Here is a 22138-nt window from a genome sequence, read left to right as displayed (position 1 = left end):
AATACCGGACTGCCATCTCTGAGAAAAAGTGAGATCTTTTTTTAAGCATATGATTATTATCTGCCGTCGTTTTTCGAAAACCAGGAACCAGAATAGCCGGAATCGGTTTGTTTGGCTGCCTGATTGGAATACTTTTGTTTGGCTACTGATTGGGATACTTTCAAGACCTATTTAGGAAATTTTTTACTCTTTTCGTTTCGACTCTTTAAGTCACGGTACACAATTTTTAACACACTTTACCCTATCATTCCGGAACCGAATGTCAGATCCGGCTGAAAATCAGGAATTCCGTGTGGAACCACGAGACGTTTTATTTGAATCTAAGTTGATCAACATCGATTAAGTTATGTTCGAGAAACACACATACACAGATATTGCTCAGCTCGACGAACTAAGTGGAGTAGTACATGACACTTGGCCAATTTTTACTAGTCGATTTTCAAGTGATTGTATAACCTTTCTATATGAGAAAGGCAAAACAGTTCAGCGTTTAAAAAAAATGATTATTTGTTTTTAATTTTGTGACTGTGTATTTTCAATATACGTCGAACTGGCTACCCGCGAGTTTGCTAGCATTTTTACGATTGCAATTTATTTCCTTCCTCCACTCTAAGAATATGCGAATTATTTGAACTTTTAGTTAAAATTTGACAGTCGAGCAGTTATTTTTTATCGAATAGTTAAATTTATCTAAAACTGCGGACCATTTCAAAGTTTGACGGATGGAAAGTTATTTGGGTCTATTTTGCTCTGAAAATAAAATGAAAGCAAGTGGTGTAATAATTGCAGTTCAGCGAAAGTAAGAAGAACTTCGAGATAAACTTACTACATTTAACAAAGTATTTAAACTTTTCATTGGGGTATTTTCTTTGAGTGAAACTAGTTAAGGCATACCTTTGTCACCGACTAGCAAAAGAACTTATAGTAATATTCTTGAGGTTGAATAAAGAGCTAAAATAGCTGAACGGCATACTTACAATTGTCACCCGCATGAGCAAAGTAATATCTAATTGAGGTATTTCCAATACCAAAGCAATAGCAGAGCAAAATTAAAATGTTGGATACAGTGACTTATCTAAAAATGTATTTGGATTATCTTTGAGGAAACACGTTTGACGGTCTCGAGAAAAATATATTTTGTTAATGCGTATCGAACGAATGACACATAATAAAACGATGAATAACAATTCTACTAAGTTTGTACATTTCAAAATCCACAATGTTAATAAATATTTAGTAATAAAATAATGCCTAAATAAGCAATGATAGTAAAATGAACTATTTTTATAATATCAGTCTGCTATCGCTTTTTTATTCGGGAATCTGCCTGGAAACCTTTTGACATTTTTGCATTGAAAGTTGCTTTGAGATGTTCGGATGATTGTAGTACTTTGCAACAATGTTAATGTTGTTTCCTTGAGTCGTTTCATCATAATGGGGAAACACTAAATCAAACAATAACAACCCAGAACTACTCGTGTGCAATGAATGATACAATGAATGATAGTAACCGTTTTCGCAAACACCCATTGAAGTAAACTTCTTGCTCTATCGTACCTGTAGTAACCAAGAGTTTTCTCTTCAAACGACAGCTACAAATAGCGTGCTAAACTATACACTTTTTATTGAACTTCGACAACTTATGGGTTTTGAAATAAGTTTTCACATTTGTTCCATCATCCAAAATCACACAGTCAAATTTTGTTAGCAATTTGTTGTGCTGCTTACCAGTTCTTGTTTTTGAACTGATCCTGCTTCTTGTTCCTGTTTGGCCTATTTCTTGGTACAACGTTTCACTAGAGAAATTTGAATAGCTCTATCAAAATTTTATCGATAGCTCAAAATATGAAGCGAAGTGAATATTCAAATACTCCCACGCTGCAAAGCTAATGCAAACATAAGGCTATATTGCGTGACAATTCGTCGTTAGCACGTGCGAATCGGAAAGTTCATTTATAGACTCGAGCACACAAAAACCAGTAAAAGTCAACCAAGCAAACGGAAATGGGTTGAAGGGGTGATGCCTTGGCGGCATGCATAATTATGCAATAAACCTAAATACAAACCAAGAATAGGATTGCTCATTTAGCGTGAATGCTCGGTTGCCAGCCAATAACGATGCGATTGATTTTCGCTTCCACCAAGGCCCAAAACACCTTAACGTGAACGCGTGGTGCATCTGTAGGCAATCTATTTCACCAAACAGTCGATTTCGGTAATTGAGAGTGACAACCTTTCCGGGGGATTCCGACTTGTTCCGTTTAGCTTATCCATTCCGCTAGCCGCCGCACTTAATGTCACTCATTCCGGCTTCTAATTCGATTTCATTTCTAATGAAATGGAACCCCTTCCCGAGTGGAGAACAATTCCCCGTCAGCAAGTGGAAGATAAATTTTACCCACGCCATCCAGCTGAAAGAATACTAGAGAGTAGTGAAACGTGGCACGCTTGGCTGATTCCAAGAACAGAGAAAATCTTTCAGCTCGATATTGATGGCTTTCTTTTAGAACTCCCAGCGGGCACATTGAATCTTGTCTATATCCTTTGGATAGCTTGGCTAGCTGACACCAGCAGCAGTGGCATTTTTTGTACGACTTCGCTATTGTCTCGCATTGCCTGCTATTCGAAACGCGTTTTCCGAATCCGATGAGCCAAAATGTACCAATTTGGGGGATGATCGGAATGTTAGCGGTCCGGGAGTTGGAACTGATGAATGTTTTGCTTTCCCCGGAGTGCACAAGCCAATGGAAGAAAGTGGTACCAGAAATAAAGAGTCTGTAACTCAATTGTTACAGTGGATAACCGACGGCTCTGTCAGGTATAAACCTTGTTCGCATTTCAAAGAAATCAATTTTACAAATCCCCGCCAGCCAACATCTCCTTTCTGCAGAAGTTTTGTTCAGGTGCGGGAATTCAATTCAGCTTGCCGGAGTGTTTTGTTGGGGGATTTCATTTTATTAAAGTCATTTGGATGATTGCTGCTACCTAGTGATCAACAGCAGTATCGTTTCGAAAGGGCCTTTGAAGAAGAATTGCACAATATTTTGTATCATCAACTGACGAACATACGTTAACACACACACACACACACACACACACACACACACACACACACACACACACACACACACACATACACACTCATATACAGTATCATGGTCAAATCATGTACAACTTATTACAATTTTCTGTCGGCCGTCCTTTGATGATGTGATGCAACAATAGTTTCATGGTGCCATGAAGTGCAGGATCCCAGTACGGAGAATGTATACAGCTCATGTCAATCGTTCTGGAAAAATGGATAAGTGCTCTGGTGCGCATTAAGTTGGAAAAGTGCACTTCGAACTCGCCGATGCCGTTGCAAGTGTTCCCATGGCAGTGCACCCGGCAGGACTCCACAAGTGCAGCCCCGTCCAATGACTAATATCCTGTACATCGTTTGACAGGACTGGTTCCATTTCTGCCACATGTACGTGGAGTAGCATCGAAATTCTACATCAGCATGCTACGGCGATAAGTCGTTTTCGCACATATAACTATGGAGCACTCTCTCGATTCGCAATGCACATAAATGTACCGAACGTGGCTCTGGCAAAAGATTAGACCAAAAGAAGGGATAAAAGATAGTAATGCAATAGTCTTTGCAGTAGTAAAACCGATTTCAAGTGCAATAGAGCAGAAGCAAAATATGTAGTTTACTTTGGAGTATTATGTATAGTCGATACAATTCTTTTGACCGGTTCGCTTCAGAAACAGTTTGCTTGCTTGCCTTCTCGGCGGCAAGACTTCTAGCCAGCGGGTCGCTTGTCAGCTAATGTCTGAATACTGTGTTTGTGTGTGTGTATGATTACCGGCCTTGCCGATGGAACTAAAAGGAACCGGAAGCTCACACAATACCGTTTGTTTGGTGCATATTGTAATCCTACGATTTTGCTGCCAGTATCAGAATCATGTTTTATTCAATGAAACCTACAAAAATTGAATTCAGCTCTTACCATTTGCAACAAACGATAAAGATCAAACAATGCAGCTACGTTCTATTACTCTTGGCATGTAGGTATTTCAATTATGGTAAAAGAGCTAGAAACTGATGGCTCCTTCGAGCAATTTGGCTGGAATGATTGAGTCGTTTAACTGAAAACATTGCGCATTGGGTAATGAGCAGTTCAACTTCATTGGTTTTTATTTTATTTATCCGAGTTAGACTATCATAAGCTTTTGTGATTTATGATAAACATTTCTTGATCTACATTAGAGCGGTTCCACTGGAAATCACGACTTTCTTCTTAAATTTATTTTTTTTTATGTTTTGATTTGGCTCAAATTTCACATAAGCAACCATTGGCTCCATAGGTTCACATTTTGATTCTAGTTTTATTTTTGAGAAGGCCCAAAGCAAAATTTCCTTGGAAATTTTCCAAAACATGTATCACAATAACTGGTGATCCTATTGATTTGATGTCGGGAGCAATGTTTTAGGTAATTACTGGGACTATATGGAAAGAGTATACACACTTTTGTCATTATTTTATTTTGAAAATGAAAATTAAAAATCGTTCTCTAGATCAAGTATTTTTTATTTGTTTTCAATTCTTTGATATGTTGTTGCTGATAGTTTCACCAGTTTATTGCACTCTGGGTTAATATGGAGAAATAATGAGCAAACAAGTTGAAAACTTTGGCAGATTTTTGAAAATAGTTGAAATAAATTTTTTGAAAAGCTTTCGATCTAATTTTGGGAATGTTGCAAAACGCAACTGTTCCCGACATATAGCGGTTTTAAAACAAAATTTACTATAAGCATTGATTTTTCTGTCTGTCGATGTAAAATCCGTTTCCGGTTCTACATTCGTTGTTTTTTCCGGTTTTACCTTTTTTATATATATAAAAAATAGGCATAGAATTCGCTCGAACTTTAGAAAAATTTTCCGAGGCCCGGAGGGCCGCATGTCATATTCCAATCGATTCAACTCGACGAACTGAACAAATGTCCGTATGTGTGTGTGTATGTGTGTGTGTGTGTGTCTGTATGTGTGTTGTCAACTAAGAGGTCGAAATCTCAGAGATGGCTGGACCGATTTTGATCAAACTAGTCGCAAATGAAAGGTCTCCCCGTCACCCAGAACGCTATTGAATGGTTTTGCGATCGAAACGCTATTGAATGGTTCTGCGATCTGTTGCATACAATTGTTTCTAAGTACCAAAAAGACTGTGTACAGCATCCTTTTTCATGACAATTTGCCTCGGACCGATTTTAGCACGGTTCGTTTTTGGCAACATAATCGTTCGAGAATGACATATGTAAACCAGATTATGGCAAATATGGCAGCATTTTCGAGTTGAAAGTAATTGTATAATTATATTGATTTACACTACTTACAGCAATAAATACTAGAAGAACATAACTTCCATATACCATACGACTCAGTTCGTCGAGATCAGCAAATGCGTGTGTGACAAATAATTTCACTCAATTTTCTCGGAGATGGCTAAACCGTTTTCTACAAACTTAGATTCATATGAAAAATAGTATACTCCCAAACAAGGTTCCTGAATTACATTTGGATCCGACTTCTGATTGCGGAACCACAGGATGATATGTGAAACGAAATTAAAATAATGCAATTCATTTTCTCGAAAATGGCTGAACCGATTTAGATTCAAATGAAATCTAAGAATCATCTATGATTCAAATTAGAGGTCTTAAAATCCTATAAAACATCTTACTTTTCAGTCAGATCCGACTTCTGGTTTAGGAGATACAGGGTGATTAGTATAAAAATGTCTATTTCACATAAATTAATCAGGTTTATCGGGTTTGCAGATTTGGATCGTCGATCACGAAATAAATTTATTTCAGTTTAAGCGGTATTCGTTTTTGGATTCGGAATGTGCCCCCAAATTTTAATTCGCGCTACAATTTCTCAAAGATGTCCTCAGGTGAATTTCACTGATTTCGGCTACACCGATTTTAGAATTCCGGTTCCAGTATCGAATCGTTTCTCAAAGCTCAATCATTTTCTCAAAAAGGCCAAATCGAACTTCAAAAACAAAAATTCAAATTAAAGGACTTAAGGTTCCATACCAAATTGGTTAATTTTATCCGATTCTGGAATTACAGATGATGAGTTTTTAAAATTCATACCGATACAGTAGATGTGAATTGTTTGGCGTATTAATTTATGACCATTTGAATCATTTTGGGTTATGCTAGTTCCTGAATACCGGCTCTGGAAGTACCATAAATAATGACGAAAAACTCTAAAGTGGAACTTATTTCGACATCTCATGGAATGTTCAATTGATTGTCACACGTTAAGATTGAAATTCGATACGATTTGCAGTTTCGACATTACAGGGTAATGAGTGATTAAAATCTCAATTTGCCGTTTAAAACGACGATAATTAAAAAATGTCATGAGAACTAAAACACCCAAGAATATCCATGCAAGAAACACATGCGGATTGATAAAAAAAGGTATCATCTCACTGCTTGGTGGATTAATAACGTTTTTGCAATCGAAGAAGCTGAAAGGAATTTCCAACTCTAGTTGCATTTATCCGAGTTTTGTATTCAACTACTCATTTCAAATAATATAGCTTTTGGGTCCATTTTCAAAACAACACAGACAAAATTTATGAATTTTACAGGTGACATAATTCTACAAACGATGCTATTCATAACTACTTAACTTTTCAAATGACGCAATATTCCACTCGTACAGAATTTTACGGTCTCCGAGTATAAATTGCACTCGGCTAGCAAGTGAGATTGTATGAATTTATATGCACCATTTACCAGCCAAGCAGGTATGTGCCTCTGTGGTTCAATCGATTGACTGACTTGCTTTGTGATCTAATGTTTCTCGGTTTAAGTCGCGCGCAGTAGCTATCAATCTTTTGTTTTTTTTTTATTTTATACGATTTCAAGCAATGTATTTTTAAAATCACACTATTTTACATGTTGTTTAATCAAAATTTGCGTGACAATGTGCATCCTATAAAATGTAAAAACAACAAGAATTTTTCGAACTGTGAACGATAATAAACCACGACAAAAAATCACGCATAGAGCGACGAAGAAGATGAAAACGTTATGTCAATTTAGTTCGTTTTTTTCGCTCAATGCCAATTGATTTCTGAATCAACCATTTTGCGTCGCCATTATAATCTGATTTGATTCGGAATTCATTTTAAACTGGATAAATGGGCCATCTTCTAACATATATTAATCGAGCTTCGAAGATATATTGTTTTTTTTTCACGGTTTACAGGAATAACATTGAATATCAAAATCCATATATCTCTTATGCGAAAATCTCTAGTTTATTCGATATGATTATTACCACCGATACGACGAAAACTGGTATTTTATGTTCCATGTTTATTTTTATTATTTAACGAAGTTGATGACCAATTCGGAATTAATTTCTCTGAAATTTACCGGCGAGATATAATTTTTAGATGTCCAAATAAATAATTCTCGTTCTGCTATGCTATGCATTGTCAGTAGCTACTTGTCATGTAGGAGAACGCTTGTCTTCTTTTCAAATAAATGCATCCACAGAAAAAAATGTCACATTAGGTATCACTCCGGGTGCCGTTTTACCAACCTCATAAACATTTTGAACGGTTAGTAAATCTGTGGCGAAAACTGCAGTGTAAGGTCAAGCTTCACAATGAAATATATTCAGTATTTCTCGCTCACCATCATCATCATCATTATAGTACAGAACCCATCCGAGCACGAACTGCCATCTGGGTTAATTCATGTATTAAATAAAACATGAAATTGCAAAAGTCAAATTATCCATAGAATCTAAAAATATCACCGACATTTATAATCTTGCTCATCGGCATCCTGCTAACCGTCCTGCTCGCAAAACATCCCATTGACATAGAGTTGCCTGATGGGCGACGTCCCCTTTCGATAGCAACATAAATAGTTGCTGTATAAAAGGTTCATGTGGATATTTATCATGTTTTGTTTCTTTTTTATTTTCTCGTACCAAACTCGCTCAATGACAAACATGTGCTATATGACATACCGATGTAGAGCGTAACCTTGCAGCTTCACCGGGACTTGTTACCATCCAGTCAGTCAGTCTAAGCGGCGACGAATCTCATTCCCTGTATGTGTGCCCAGTTTGTACCAGTCTGTACAGTTCAAGCAACGAGGTATCTTGTTAGCAAACAAATTTTCTTTGCTTGATTATGCACAACAGCTCCAGTCAGTGAATAAATTGTTCATTTGGTGAGAATGTTTATTTTCCATTCCGTTTACAACTGTTCCTATAGAATTAAATTCAATGTTTGTATAATTCTTAACAAGAAAAGTGAAATGGCACACAAACTACAAGCAACAGGCCCTCGTTGTTTGTTTTATAACTTTGTTTTGAGTAAATCATCTAACATCTGATATTGTCTTAATGAAAATGAGTATTTAAATCCGTTCATATCTGACACCCAAGCTATCCAGTATTCCGGAAGGAAAAATTGGCTGAAACTCAGCATTCAACGCAAAGTCTTTATGAAGAAAATGTGGGAGCGAGGTGGTCTGATATTTATTGATGTAATTAAAAATGAAGAAGGCAGATTGTTGCACTGAGATGCAACGGGTAAATGATGCAGCCCTCCGACGAACCAAGAATAATTTATGGAAGTTATAATCCAGCAATTTGTCTAATCTGATTAGTTGCTGGAGTAATAAAAACTCTTTACTATTATTATAGCAGCAGCATAATTCAGTTCGCCCACCTCAATGACGTTTTTACGTACTTATTATTACAACTAATATGATTTTTTACTCTTTTAATTTTCGTTATTTGGATTGTAGCCGAGATTGTTGGACTTCCACTCTTATTAGAAAAAAATAACTATTAGCATTATTCTACCACATCTACAAATAGCCCGTCATACTGCAACCTCGTGTTTCTTCTTTCTGCAGGAAGATCAGGCTATTTTTTTTGCATGTAAGTATAAAAACTCGAGTCTGGTAGCAGCTTAAAATCTTCTACGACCTTCGTTCCGTCGTCCTTTACTACACAATCATCAGGGCCGCCGTGAGAAAATACAGGCCCGGGGAGGTTGCAATATTACGGGCCCCTATACGTGATAGTAAACCTTCCATGTATTTCCCACACCAAAACGCGACTCTCGAATGAATTGCACCTTAAGGCGCCTTTTTTATCTCTTCGGCTTTGACTGAGCGTACTGTTTGTGCCTGTATTGGTATGACGGCTATACCAAAATTTGTAGATCGGTTGCAATGATACACAGATTTGGATTATTGAATACTTTTTTTTTATTATGAAGAATGAGAAACATTTGAATCTTCGAATTTCCGGCCCCCTGAATAGTCCGGGCCCGGGAGGGTTTTGTCATTGCTTTTGTTTCAATACTGTTTCAATTGAGCATTCCAATTAGTGAAACTTTTGCGGAAGAAAAAGATGACATTTATAAAAACAACAGTGTGATGGTAGACAGTTTTTTTGTCTATCAGTGTAATTCGTTTGAAAGGGTTATTGAAAGAAAAAAGCCGTGAAATTTGATATTATGTACGAGCTTGTGATTCATCTTCGCGCTATTTGTTTCGGCTCCGGTCAAAACCAATTCGATGGTAGTGAATAAGAAGTTCGGTCTCACCCGCCTTATAACCCAGACTTGGCGTCGACCTATTATTACTCTTTTATATTGAGACAGAACGCTTTTACCAGATTACGCCTAATTTCATTAGTAGATATCAAAAATTGATTCGTAATACCTTTCTCCATAGAAAGGCTATAGAATTGCTGTAAAATCGACTTTTCATCATACCCTTCAACATATATCAGATGTACCGGTATAAAATAAACGTTTTTTTTTTGTTAAAAAGGAAACACTAATTTTGAATGGAAAAATGTTATTTCAAGTATTCAACATTGCTTTTCTCACATCCTGACCACCTTTCTGATAATGTATGGATACCATGCCAATAGAAATGTTCGTCTTTTGAAACAAATCAATCAGACAACTCGATTTTCGACTTTTTAGTAAGAATCAGAGTCGAATGGTAGTCGGAAGGGGCCAACTCTGATGATAACGGTGGATAGGACAGCAGCTTCCACCAGTCAAGATTTTTTATCTATGGTTGGTTGAAATTGATCATTTCTTGTCTGTAGCGATTATTATTAACAGTTTCTCCAGATTTTAGAAGCTCATGATACCTTTCTGATCTCACCAAAAACAGAGTTTGCTTACCGAATCGATGTGGTTTTGCAGTCGATGTTGATGGTTGCCCCTGATTAACCTATAATTTTTTTTCCATTCAGGATTCGAATGAATCAATTTTTCATCGTCAGTAACAATTTGATGTAAAAATGATTTTCGTTCGTGTCTTTGAAGCAAAATTTCAGTTTCCATTTGTCTTTCATTCGATCCATGTGGCACCCATTTTACGTACGTTCGGACTGTCCCCATAGCTTTTGAACAGTCAGAAATGATTTGTTGTGTCATATTTAACTTTGCTACCATTCACTTTTGACTACAAGTATCGCCTTCATCCAATACTGCTTGCAATTCGGCACCTTCAATCTTCTTTTTTGGTCTTCCACGTTCTTCATTTTGCACATAAAAATCATTATCTCTGAAACGTTTAATGTTGATTCTGATTGAACATGGTCACCATATGCCTCAATAAGCATTCGATGCGACTCTGCAACACTTTTTGCAAAAACGGAACTTAGCTGCCATGCCTTTACGTCAAACCAAATTAATAAATCGTTAAAAAATAATGCTTTCTGCAAATCATCACTTTCTGGTACAAAATACGACATTATGAGCACGATGACAAAATATGAAAACAAAAAAATTGAATATGACTTGTTGAAAATTAAATATACCAAACCAACCAAACAAACAAAAATTACGGTTCATTGTAAGCTATTAAGAATTCTATATCGGTAAGTTCTCGATTTGTTATTCGTTTGTCGATATGTCTCCAGGGATCATTTTTCATAGCAGATCTGTTATAATCTCCTGAGAAATCAATCCGCTCACGATAACTGAAAGTCTATATCTGAAGGATTATTTTAATATGTTAATGCAGAAGATAAGGAGGCTTTGTGTCTGCTGAAGAGAGATATTGTGGAATTCAGCTCCGGCGAGCTTTTCTCTGCTTCCCAATATATAAGAAAATAAATTCTTACCGTAGAAAAGGCCTTTAATTTTTATTCTAATCCGAATAGGAATACTACTGTGCGGTAATACATGATGTGTAAGTTTTCGGTTTCTTCCGATAGTTAGCATTCTAATTTTTATTGTTGCATTTAATAAAATATAGGAGTCGAATCATTTCGTTGTTTCAATCAGTTTTCTTTACGTTTCGTCTTTGACTCATCAGTGCAGAGCAGTTCAAATTGAACTGCTTAATGCAAATTTAAATAGTTCAACTAGAACTGCTAAGCAGACGTAAAGTTAATGCTATTTTCAAAACACTTTTTATTTGTCACCGGTATGTCACGTCTTTGCTAACGTGTCTAACGAAAACGATTGCTTTTCAATCAGTTTTAATCGCGCGTCGAAGGTGTCACCTACTAATCGAAGTTTGGGTATAAGAGCCATGCATTGCTATTTCATTTTTTTTAAACTTTTTTTACTGTACGATTTAAAATAAGGTATTTTAACCTTAAAAGTGTTGCTCGATTCGGCAAGAAAAGAATGTTTTATGAAACCGAATTGCTAGCACTTTTGGATAGAGGCGACAAGTGAACCCAACAACAGATTGCAGAGACTCTGGGAGTTCAACAGCAAGCAGTTTCCAAAATTCTACATAGAAAATGTTTATGAATTTTACATCATTCTACAAACGATATAATTCATAACTACTTAACTTGCCAAATAATGCAATACTCCATTCGTTCAGAATTTTACTGGCTCCGAGTGTAATCTGCACTTAGCTACCAAGTGCCGCTGTATGGGTTTATATGTATCAATTATTCATCATACAGATATGTGCTTCTGTGACACGGTCGATTAACTGACGTGCTTGGTGATCTAATATTTCTCGGATAAAATCGCGCTGTTACTATCGATCTTTTGTTTTTTATTTCATTCGATTTCAAGGTATGTAATTTCCAAATCACACAATTTTACATGTTTTTGAATATAAATTTATGCAAAATACGACGCTCCACTTATGTGCATCTTATAGAATGAAAAATCAAAGGATTATTTCGAAGTGTGTACGTGCCATGGGAAAAATTAAGAAAAAAGTGGTTCTGTTCCACGAAAATGCAGCATCGCACAAATCAAAAGGCGTACACTTCACACTGGGAAGTATTCAGTGAAAAGTGCATGACCATGCAACACATTAAAAATGCACATTTATTGTGGTACATTTTTCTTCTAATAAATTATCCATTTCAAGTAAAATCTTATTGGATCTTTTTAAAATGCTTCGGATTCTGAAAAGAACCGGAGGTTGCCATTTCTACAATTTTCAAAACAGTTGAAAATTATTTCCACGAGCAAAATTCCGAACAAATCGGTTGCCTCTCGTTTGGCGAACGGCGCACAAAGTAAATCTGCCACATGCTTGTGTGCCCTTCCCTACAGCGCTAACGTTCCGCAACGAGTCGAACCCATGAAGTTGGACGTCGTATGTATTAGTGACGACACTTATTCTGATTAAACATCGATTTTATAAAATTAAATTAATGTATATGAAGAAATCCAATTAACACTTTGCTTCGCCAAGCCGCACTGCGAACGGAGCGAACAATGAACATAATGGATCAAAAGTTCGAAAGAGCGATTCTAAAGGCTACAAAAATAACGACATATAGAATTTTGAGGTTAACTACTTCATTTCGGATATCATTTTTCAATTTTCGGGTCGATTAAATGTATTTTTCTACGATATTGATTTGTTGTTATTTTTTGCATTCGTTTGGTGCAAATTTCGCCCAGCAAAAAGTGCGCAATCTATCAAATTATTTTGGATTTGCACAAAACTGATGATTTTTACCTTCGAATTACAAGGAAAGTAATGTTCATAGTTCTTTAGATAACATTTAGATCCATTAGAACGGCTGATTTAGAATAGTGTTCCCCATCGATATCCACTTATTGTTTTATTTTCCTCCAATGCAAACGACCAGATGCTGTATGATGCAATCGCTTTTGTTTGAAGCGAAACTGGCTTTGCGAAAGAACCGCAACACATCTGTTCGCACTGCACATGTTTTTACATGGTTTCATTTGAAGCTTTTTCACAAATGGGCGGTTGAAATGTACACAAAAATAGCAAAATGTAGAACTTTGATGTCGATTATTTCATTTCGGATTGTAGGCTGGATTCTCGAGAATAGACAACTTCAACACCAATATTACAGTTTTATGTTAGTCGTTAACTAAAATTAGAAAAAACCGGCATCTTAGAGCTTAAGCAGTGTGCCAAAAAAATTATATTATATTGTTGAATTTCATTTCGGATTTGCATACTTCATTGAAGGAAACTTTCAAAATGCTGTACGGGATTCATTTCTGACATTCAGAAAAGCCAAATTGTGGAATTCTTTACGATATTATACACTGTTCGGAGCTTATCAAATTATTCTGGATTTGCACTAAACTGATGACTTTGACCTTTGATTTGCAAAGAAAGTAATCTTAATAGTGCTTTAGATAATATTTAGAGCCATTAGAACGGCTGTGTCTCCGTTCATAGATTATCATAGACTGAAGTTAGCAAATGTACAACAGGTTCTACAGGGTCCGGCACTCGAAGTGTAACCAACTTCAGATCGCTCGCGCAGCTGACGCACGGGCATCAGCTCTCTGGAAATTTGCTAAATGACAGTTCGGAGTTGTATTGCTTACAAGCGCAAGAAAGCATTTTGCCAAAAGTAAACGCGAAAAAAAAATCTTGACTTGAGAGAGCGAAGGAGTTGCTTCGTTTGGCCGAAAGCGGTCAATTTCCGAACATTGTATTCTCTGACGAGAAAATTTTTCCAATTGAGCAATTCGTAAACTCTCAAAACGATAGGGTTTACTTGACCGACCGTTAATACGAGAATTTGAGTCATCGATTGGCCACCAGGAGGCAGCACCCGCAACAGATAATGGTTTGGGCCGCTGTAACCGCAGATGGGCACTCTCCAATCGTTTTCATCGAGCCTGGCGTCAAGGTAAATGCGACATATTATCGGGAAAGTATTCTGGAGGTTGCTTTGAAGCCGTGGGCAGACAAACATTTCGGTGGCAGACCATGGACGTTTCAGCAGGATTCGGCACCGTCTCACAAAGCTCGAATGAACCAAGAATGGCTGAAAAACAACGTTCCGAACTTCATCACGTCCTCACAATGGCTCTCGAATTCACCAGATGCGAATCCAATGGATTATTCTCTTTGGGCCATTTTGGAGAGCAAAGTCCGAACTATAACATACACCAGTCTCGAGGCGCTGAAAAAAGTTATTGTCCGCGAGTGGGCCTAAATACCTGCAAGTCACATTCGGCAGCTTGCGATTCGTTTTTTGACCGTCTCAAGGCCATAGTCAAGGCAAAAGGTGGTCGTATCGAGCAAAAGTGAATTGATTCTGAATTTTGTATTATTTTTACACATTTTGTACTTTGAATTAAGTAAAAGTAATTTTTCCAACTGAATTTATGGCCTTTTTAATTGGTTACACTTCGAGTGCCGGACCCTGTATTTATAGATTCGATTAATTTTAATGTTTCGTCTTTGGACCTATTTTTCACTATTTAAACAATTTTTTCATGATAAACGTGGTATTAACAACAATATTACATATTTTTCCATTCGTTTTGTGGAAGAATTAGAGAAAATACTCAAATGGGGAAAAAGTTACTAATAAAACAAATCTGGATCAATTTCGTTTTGTGAAATTTTGGAAATGCACCCAGGTTAAAGAAAGACGTAGTCCTACGTCAAAATTAACCAGGTATCATTGCTCAACATACCAATTCTACTGTCAAAGTATTCACAGATTTCCATAAACGTGGTAAAATGTGTAGAAAGCGATGGGAATCATTTCGAATCACCGGTACCGTTATAGCCTTGCAGTCACTACCAAAACAAACAAGCAAATAAACTGTCGTGTGGCAATTAATGTGTTTCATTTTCAAAAAATTAATAATTTTCTAATGTTTATCTTTCTGTCTAACTTTTGACAAAATCCCTATATGAATTTCACTTCAACTAATGGAACAAGTTATCCAGCTTAAAATTTTAAAACATTCCATCTAGCACCAAAACATGCTTGGAACCTTAAGCAGAAGGTTGCATGAGACCATTGTATGAATAATAAACCCAATTACTCAAAATAATCTCCCATTTACTCTGTGTGTAAATCAACATTTCATCCGCTCAAATATACGTCGACAGCTTCGAACTATGCTGACACCATGAGCTAACGAAGTAGAACCAGAACCATATCGACCAGATTCCTTACCATTAAATCAACTCCGTACTTACGAAAACTTGTGAATCGTTGCCATACTCAGGTGAAAACTTCAATGTGACTCCACGCCAATACCAGATTCACCTTCCATTCCACGATGATACCCTACACGTTCGATAAGAGGAATGCAAATGTTCTTTCCATATTTTGCATGGAAACGGATTTGCTCTCACTGATTGAATTTTAACTAGGAACATATTTCAGAACAATAAATTGGAAGACCGCAGACTCAGTTCTCTCTATCTCTCCTTCGCACGCAATCCAACTTTATATTATCTGAGTTTACATTCCACCAGATTTTACTTTCTTGTGCGAAAATAACCGATCAAGGTGTGGAGGACTGAGGAAGCAAAACGCTCGGTTAGCGACAGCCGGGTGACAATTTGGGATGCAATTTTCCCGGAGCGAATGGCATAAACTGGTACGCGGCGAACTTGCTCTCGGCAATATCGCCACTTTTTATCATCCTCTTATAGAAGTACCGATTTCTGGTGAGTCTGTGATGATGCCATACTTCTTATTTTTATGTGAAAATGTTTTAATAAAGTTTATTAAGAGTATGGCACCGAACAGTGAAACTATTACGAACCGAGATTGTGTCGCCAGATACTTCCTTACGACTAGCTATTTTTTTCTCTCCATCTGGTTTTATTCCATTTTATAAAGTTTCGTTTTTCGCTAGTAGTATTTGCTGGAAATACTGTGGGTGAAATCCATAAACTCGCTGAAAGTTTCTTCCCCCACGGAGAGAGGAGTAGATAAAATTGTCCGACGTCGTTAATGGTAATTTAAATATTATAACGATCATCGGGTTGTGAACTTTCCGGAGAATGATAAAGATTAGCAAAAAGGTTTACCCTAGATTTAGTGATAGTTTTTTTTTCCTTGGAATGTTCTCTGAAAAAAAAATGACTATTGAGCTAGCAAAGTGCAATAAATTTTGTTTCTCGTGTATCTTTTTTTTCAGGACTAGCCCAATGTCAGAAAATTCCTAGTCTGCAAATTCTGCCGGCGGCCTCTATTCAGCGGAAGCCAGTAGGAGCGTCACTGCTATTGACCTGCCGACCGGATGTTCCCGATAGCACACTGATATCCGATCTGCGGTGGAGCGACAATCGTAACATGACGATACCGCCGAAAGCGTAAGTACTGAAAAGTTTTCCCACCCGGCCCACTCGGTCACATTAATTGCCACAGATGGAGCACACACCAAACGGAACTGCATGACCCCGAGTGCGCGATGAATCGTGGGTACCCGAGTGGGTGAAACAATTCAATTTTATTGTGCCAGCATTTCCGAGTCGGGCACTTTTGGGAAAGCTGCACCGCATATAATTAACTGTCACAGCCCGCGTGCAACGAAACCCATGGGGAAACTTTTACGGAACTTAGCGAAGTGGGATGGTTGTTTTGGTTTTGCACAGTCCTGAATGGCACGCGATGTAACCTGCAACTCGCTGGTTTCCGTGGAACATAATTGAGTGAAAACTGTGAATTGATGTGCGCTAGGGATGTCTCTCTCTCTCTTGTCTAAACGAAGTGTTTGGAGGAAAGACAACTATTTAAATGAGTTTTCACAAACAAACATAATGCGGGTTTGAAATCCGTTTCGAAAAATAGTTTTACAATGAGCTTTCGACCACAAAAATTGTGCACTGCTAGAATAAAAATAGTATTTCTGCATTTTATTAGACGAACATAAATTGAGCATCGTTGTTTTTTTCTAAATTCCATTCACAAACAAGCAAATCAAATGAAATAAAAAACAAAACATCGATAGCGGCTACGACTTGAATCGAGAATCATTAAATCACAAATTAAGTCCGTTATTCGATTGGGCATTGCATATTTGCTTGACATTTTAAATTCACGCAACTGCACTTATTAACCAAGTGCAAATTGGAATCAAAGCTTGAATCAAAGCGAATTGGAATCAAAGTTGCCACAGATTGAAGTCATTCTCGTATAATCCTTTCATAAATAATCATATTTTCATACATATGTTGTTTATGAGTACCGCAATTTAAAAATGGTTGTAATGTCGGCTGGTCCGAAACCCCTGAAAATTGGATTACAAAAATGTTTTGAATTTTTTTTTTGGAACTTGTGGATGCTTTGGAAGAAACAGTTACCTACTCTGCTCGAAAAAAAACTTGTGATATTCCATCTTATACGAGAGTTGTTACTTATGTATTTAGCCGAAGTATTAAAACAGTATTATATTGGATTGGAAATGGTTTTATTGTTTTGCCTTTTTCATATAGAAAGGCTATACAATCACTGCAAAAACCGACTTTTCAACCGAGGCCCGGAGGGCCGAATGTCATATACCATTCGACTCAGGTCATGGTCTCCTGGTCTCATACAAAGTTCCGGAATTTCGTTTTTATCCCACTTCCGCTTCCAGCATTACAGGAAAAATATGAAAAAAATCACTAATTTTTCTCGGAGATGGCTGATCCGATTTTCACAAACTAAGATTCAAATAAAAGGCCTTATTGTCTCATACAAAGTTCCAGAATTTCGTTGGGATTCAACTTCCGGTTCCGGAACTACAGGGTGATATGCACAAAAAATGTGAAAATAATATCTCTCACTTTTCTTGAAGATAGCTGAACCGATTTCCACAAACTTCGATTTAAATTAAAGGTCTCAAAATACCATAAGAATATTCCAATTTTCACTCGGCTTAAGCCCCTACTTCCGGAGGTAGGGTGCTTAGTGTAAAAATGTCAGTTTCATATTTGCTAGTTGATTTCTGTAGTTTACAAACCATGAGAGTCTGTAACCAAATAAACCATTGATAATCCCATAAAAGATCTGCTGAATTTTATTTAAGTCCGACTACCGGTACATTTTTTTCCAAAATTCAAATCTATAGAGAATCGTAAATAAATTTATAGGTCATATTAGTGTATAGTTGAATGAAACGAATGTCACTATGCCGACATCCAGCTTTTGGTTAAGGAAGTACCAACAATAATAATCAAATGTAATAGGGTAACAGGTATTTTGGCCAATTCATATGTTTTAGCCCACCTAACAAACTTTAGGGATTCAATCGATGCTAAGTAACCCAGGTCGCATCAATTTGAAGCTAATCACATTGAATTACCTATTGCGGAAGGGTTTTTCGAAGATATTGCAACATTTGATGGATATTTTTACAAAGTGGGCCAAAATAAAATCAAACCTAAAGTGGGCCAAAATATCTCTGTTACCCTAAAATGATAGATTTTTACTAACTTAAATTCAAATGTAGTATAACAATGTAACAATAACACATGGATCAATAAGTCCCGAGACTAACAATCGAAACAACATTTTTTTTGCAAATTTTTTTTATTCATCAACATAATCACCTTTTAGGGTGATACAATGGTTCCAACGTTTTTCCAATTTTTCAATACCATGTTTATAAAAAAAATTATCTTTCGCTTCAAAATAAGCTTCAGTTTCAGCGATGACCTCCTCATTTGAGCCAAATCTTTTTCCCTGAAGCATTTTTTTAAGATCAACAAAGAGCCAGTAATCACTGGGGGCTAAATCTGGCGAGTATGGGGGGTGGGGAAGCAGATCAAAGCCCAATTCGTTCAATTTCGCCATTGTTTTCATCGACTTGTGGCAGGGTGCATTGACATTGTCGAAAACAATCGCGGCACCCACTTGGAAAAATCCTTTTTCATGCTCAATTTTTCATGAAGGATAGTAAATACACTTCCATATGATATCTGTGTCATCTCAGCAATCTCACGGAGCTTCACTTTACGATCTTTCATTATAATTTTTGTCACTTCACTCACATTTTCCGGTGTAACGGCTTCCACAGGTCTATCTGAGCGTTCCGCGTCATTTGTGTCGGTACGACCACGTTTAAACTCGGCGAACCACCGACAAATCGTTGCTTTTGATGGACAAGAGTCCGGATAACATTTTTCAATCCATTGTTTCGCTTGCACGGTGTTTTTACCTATTAAAAACAATGTTTTATCAAAACACTAAACTCGGTTTTTCCATTTTTTTAAACAAACTAAAAAACGACTTTACTCCAACCTCGATAACTCAGCTGTTTCTGGTCGGATCGACTTAAAATTTTGACCCGTTTCAAGCAAAGGTTAGTACTCTAGAAAGACGTGGTTACAGGTTTACTGCGAACGCCATCTCTGCTTTAGTCTCGGGACTTATTGATCCATGTGTTATTATGCAACAGAAATCTTCAAAACCATTTTCTAAACTTTTTTCAATTATAGTATCTCGGGGAATTTCTGCTGTTATATACGGGAGAAAATGAAAATGAGAAAGGCATCATTACACCGCTAGATGGATTAAAGCAGGTTTTTCAAATAATAAACGCTTGAAAGAATTTGCATAACATTTTTTCCACTCTTCTTGAGGTACCCCCTAAACATGGTTTTTGAACGCTTCAACAGCTTCTCCAGGAGTATTGAATCGCTCTCCATGCAGTTTATTCTTCACGGAAGGGAGCAAATAGAAGTCGTTAGGTGCCAAGTTAGGTGGCCCATCAATTCGACGTTTTAGGTGCTCAAATATTCGGTTGTTTGAGCCGATGTGTGAGAGCTTGCGTAATCGTGATGAAAAATGATTTTGCGTTTTACGTTTGTTCTTCTTATTTCACGAAAAACTTATGGCAAACAAATGGTGGTATACCCATCAGAATTGACGGTTTCACGGTCCTCCACAGCAACTGTATCCAGACTCTGCACCGGGCGAAGCAACAATTCGTAAGTGGTTTGCAAAATTTCGTACTGGTCATATGAGCACCGAAGACGATGAACGCAGTGGACGTCCAAAAGAGGCTGTTACCGATGAAAACGTGAAAAAAATCCACAAAATGATTTTCAATGACCGTAAAGTGAAGTTGATCGAGATAGCTGACACCCTAAAGATATCAAAGGAACGTGTTGGACATATTATTCACGAATATTTGGATATGAGAAAGCTTTGTGCAAAATGGGTGCCGCGTGAGCTCACAATCGATCAAAAACAACAACGAAAAACCATGCTGAAATTGAACGAATTGGGCTTCGAATTGCTCCGTCATCCACCGTATTCTCAAGATTTGGCCCCCAGTGACATTTTCCTGTTCTCAGACCTCAAGAGAATGCTCGCTGGTAAAAAATTTAGAAGCAATGAAGAGGTAATCGCTGAAACTGAGGCCTATTTTGAGGCAAAGGACAAATCGTACTACAAAAATGGTATCGAAAAGTTGGAAGATCGCTATAATCGCTGTATCGCCTCTGATGACAATTATGTTGAATAATAAAAACGAATTTTGGCAAAAAAATGTGTGTTTCTATTAAATGATACGAACTTTTCAGCCGAACTGTTATTAAGTGTACAACGTTGCTTCCGCCGTTTTTTTTTCCAAAATTAAAAGCTTTATGGCGAAAAAGTGCTTACAGATGAATTATTCAAAGTATTGTTCGTCGCTAGCGACAACTTTCTCCCGCACGGAAAGGCATTTTGGCGAAAAAATTAGTTGATTTTCTGATTTTAGTTAGTTATTTTTTGAGACAACTAAAAAAATCTTACTTTTGCTAATTTAGATTTATTAATTCTAATTTCCTTGATAATAATGAAATATTTATTGAAATGGCTATTTTTTTAGTTGAATTCACCAATTGTCATTTCTTAGCTAAGGCACACTTCATATCCATTCAACTAAATTTTTAGTTGAACAAGAGAAATAAAACGTTGTTTTCAACCAACATAAATGGTTGAATTGGTTTCTGCAATTTGCAGCTATATGGCGCTCTGTCGCCGAAATAACGCTAACACCGTAATGACTACTAGCCACTAGATGGCACACTATTACCGAAAAAAGTTTCAGTCGCCGTTGACTTTTATATATTGGTAGGTATAAATACGATGTTGTATTGGAGAAAAAGACATAAGCGAAACATAAACTTCTTTTTGAACATTTTTTTTCTAAATCGCTGTTTTCTTCATTCGACTTCGCGAAATCGACTCTCTCACTGAAAACTTTGAGCACTCGGAAAATAAAAACCGAATACAAGTAGTACATCGAACGGCGTGGCCCGGAAAGTTGGAAGATACAAAAAACATCATTTGACATGTACAATTAGAGTGCAACATTCGAAACTTAATTTACTGTTCCGCGTAAAAACGTTATTACGCACAATCGCTTCAAATGCGCACAAATTCTGAATAAATACACTTTCCACTAACAGTTTACGTCATTTTTACATACCGGTTTAGAAATTTATATATGGATATATCGTAACACATGCATAAAACATCTGAACAATTTGCAAGCAGTTTCAACAAGACTGTCCCTTTTAGCTTTTTAATGGATTGTTTTGTTTTGACACTTCTCATGAATTTTGTGGCTAATAAACTGGTGATAGATAAATAGAAACAAATTTTCTGATTTTAAAAACAAAATTAGTTGTCAATGAGAATTTCGTGTTGGAATGAGATATTGCTGGTTTGTGTCCAGAATATTCGCCAACTAAACACATTCTCTAAAAATAAGAGTTTTTTTCAGCAAATAAATTCTCAATTTTAACTAATTTTATAGTTATTTTGGAAATTTTGTTGTTAAAATCAACTAATTCAAAAACAGTAATACGAATTAGGCGCAGAGCTAATTTCGGTCGTTCCGTGCGTCTTTCCGGCAATTTTCGGATCCC

At 36.8% G+C, this 22138-nt stretch overlaps 1 protein-coding gene across 7 annotated transcripts in view; it reads left to right on the top strand.

Annotated features, from left to right (window-relative positions):
* The window catches only part of LOC131430086 (fasciclin-2), a 249010-nt gene that overhangs the window by 152289 nt on the left and 74583 nt on the right, over positions 1 to 22138 (top strand). For all 7 annotated transcript variants that reach the window (XM_058594743.1, XM_058594739.1, XM_058594738.1 and 4 more), the window contains exon 2: positions 16432 to 16606. In XM_058594743.1, coding sequence (XP_058450726.1) covers positions 16432 to 16606 — 175 coding nt within the window. The remainder of the gene's footprint in view (positions 1 to 16431; positions 16607 to 22138) is intronic.

Source organism: Malaya genurostris, chromosome 2, assembly GCF_030247185.1.
Source record: "Malaya genurostris strain Urasoe2022 chromosome 2, Malgen_1.1, whole genome shotgun sequence".
Classification (NCBI taxonomy): Eukaryota; Metazoa; Arthropoda; class Insecta; order Diptera; family Culicidae; genus Malaya; species Malaya genurostris.
This window is presented reverse-complemented; position numbering and strand designations above follow the sequence as displayed.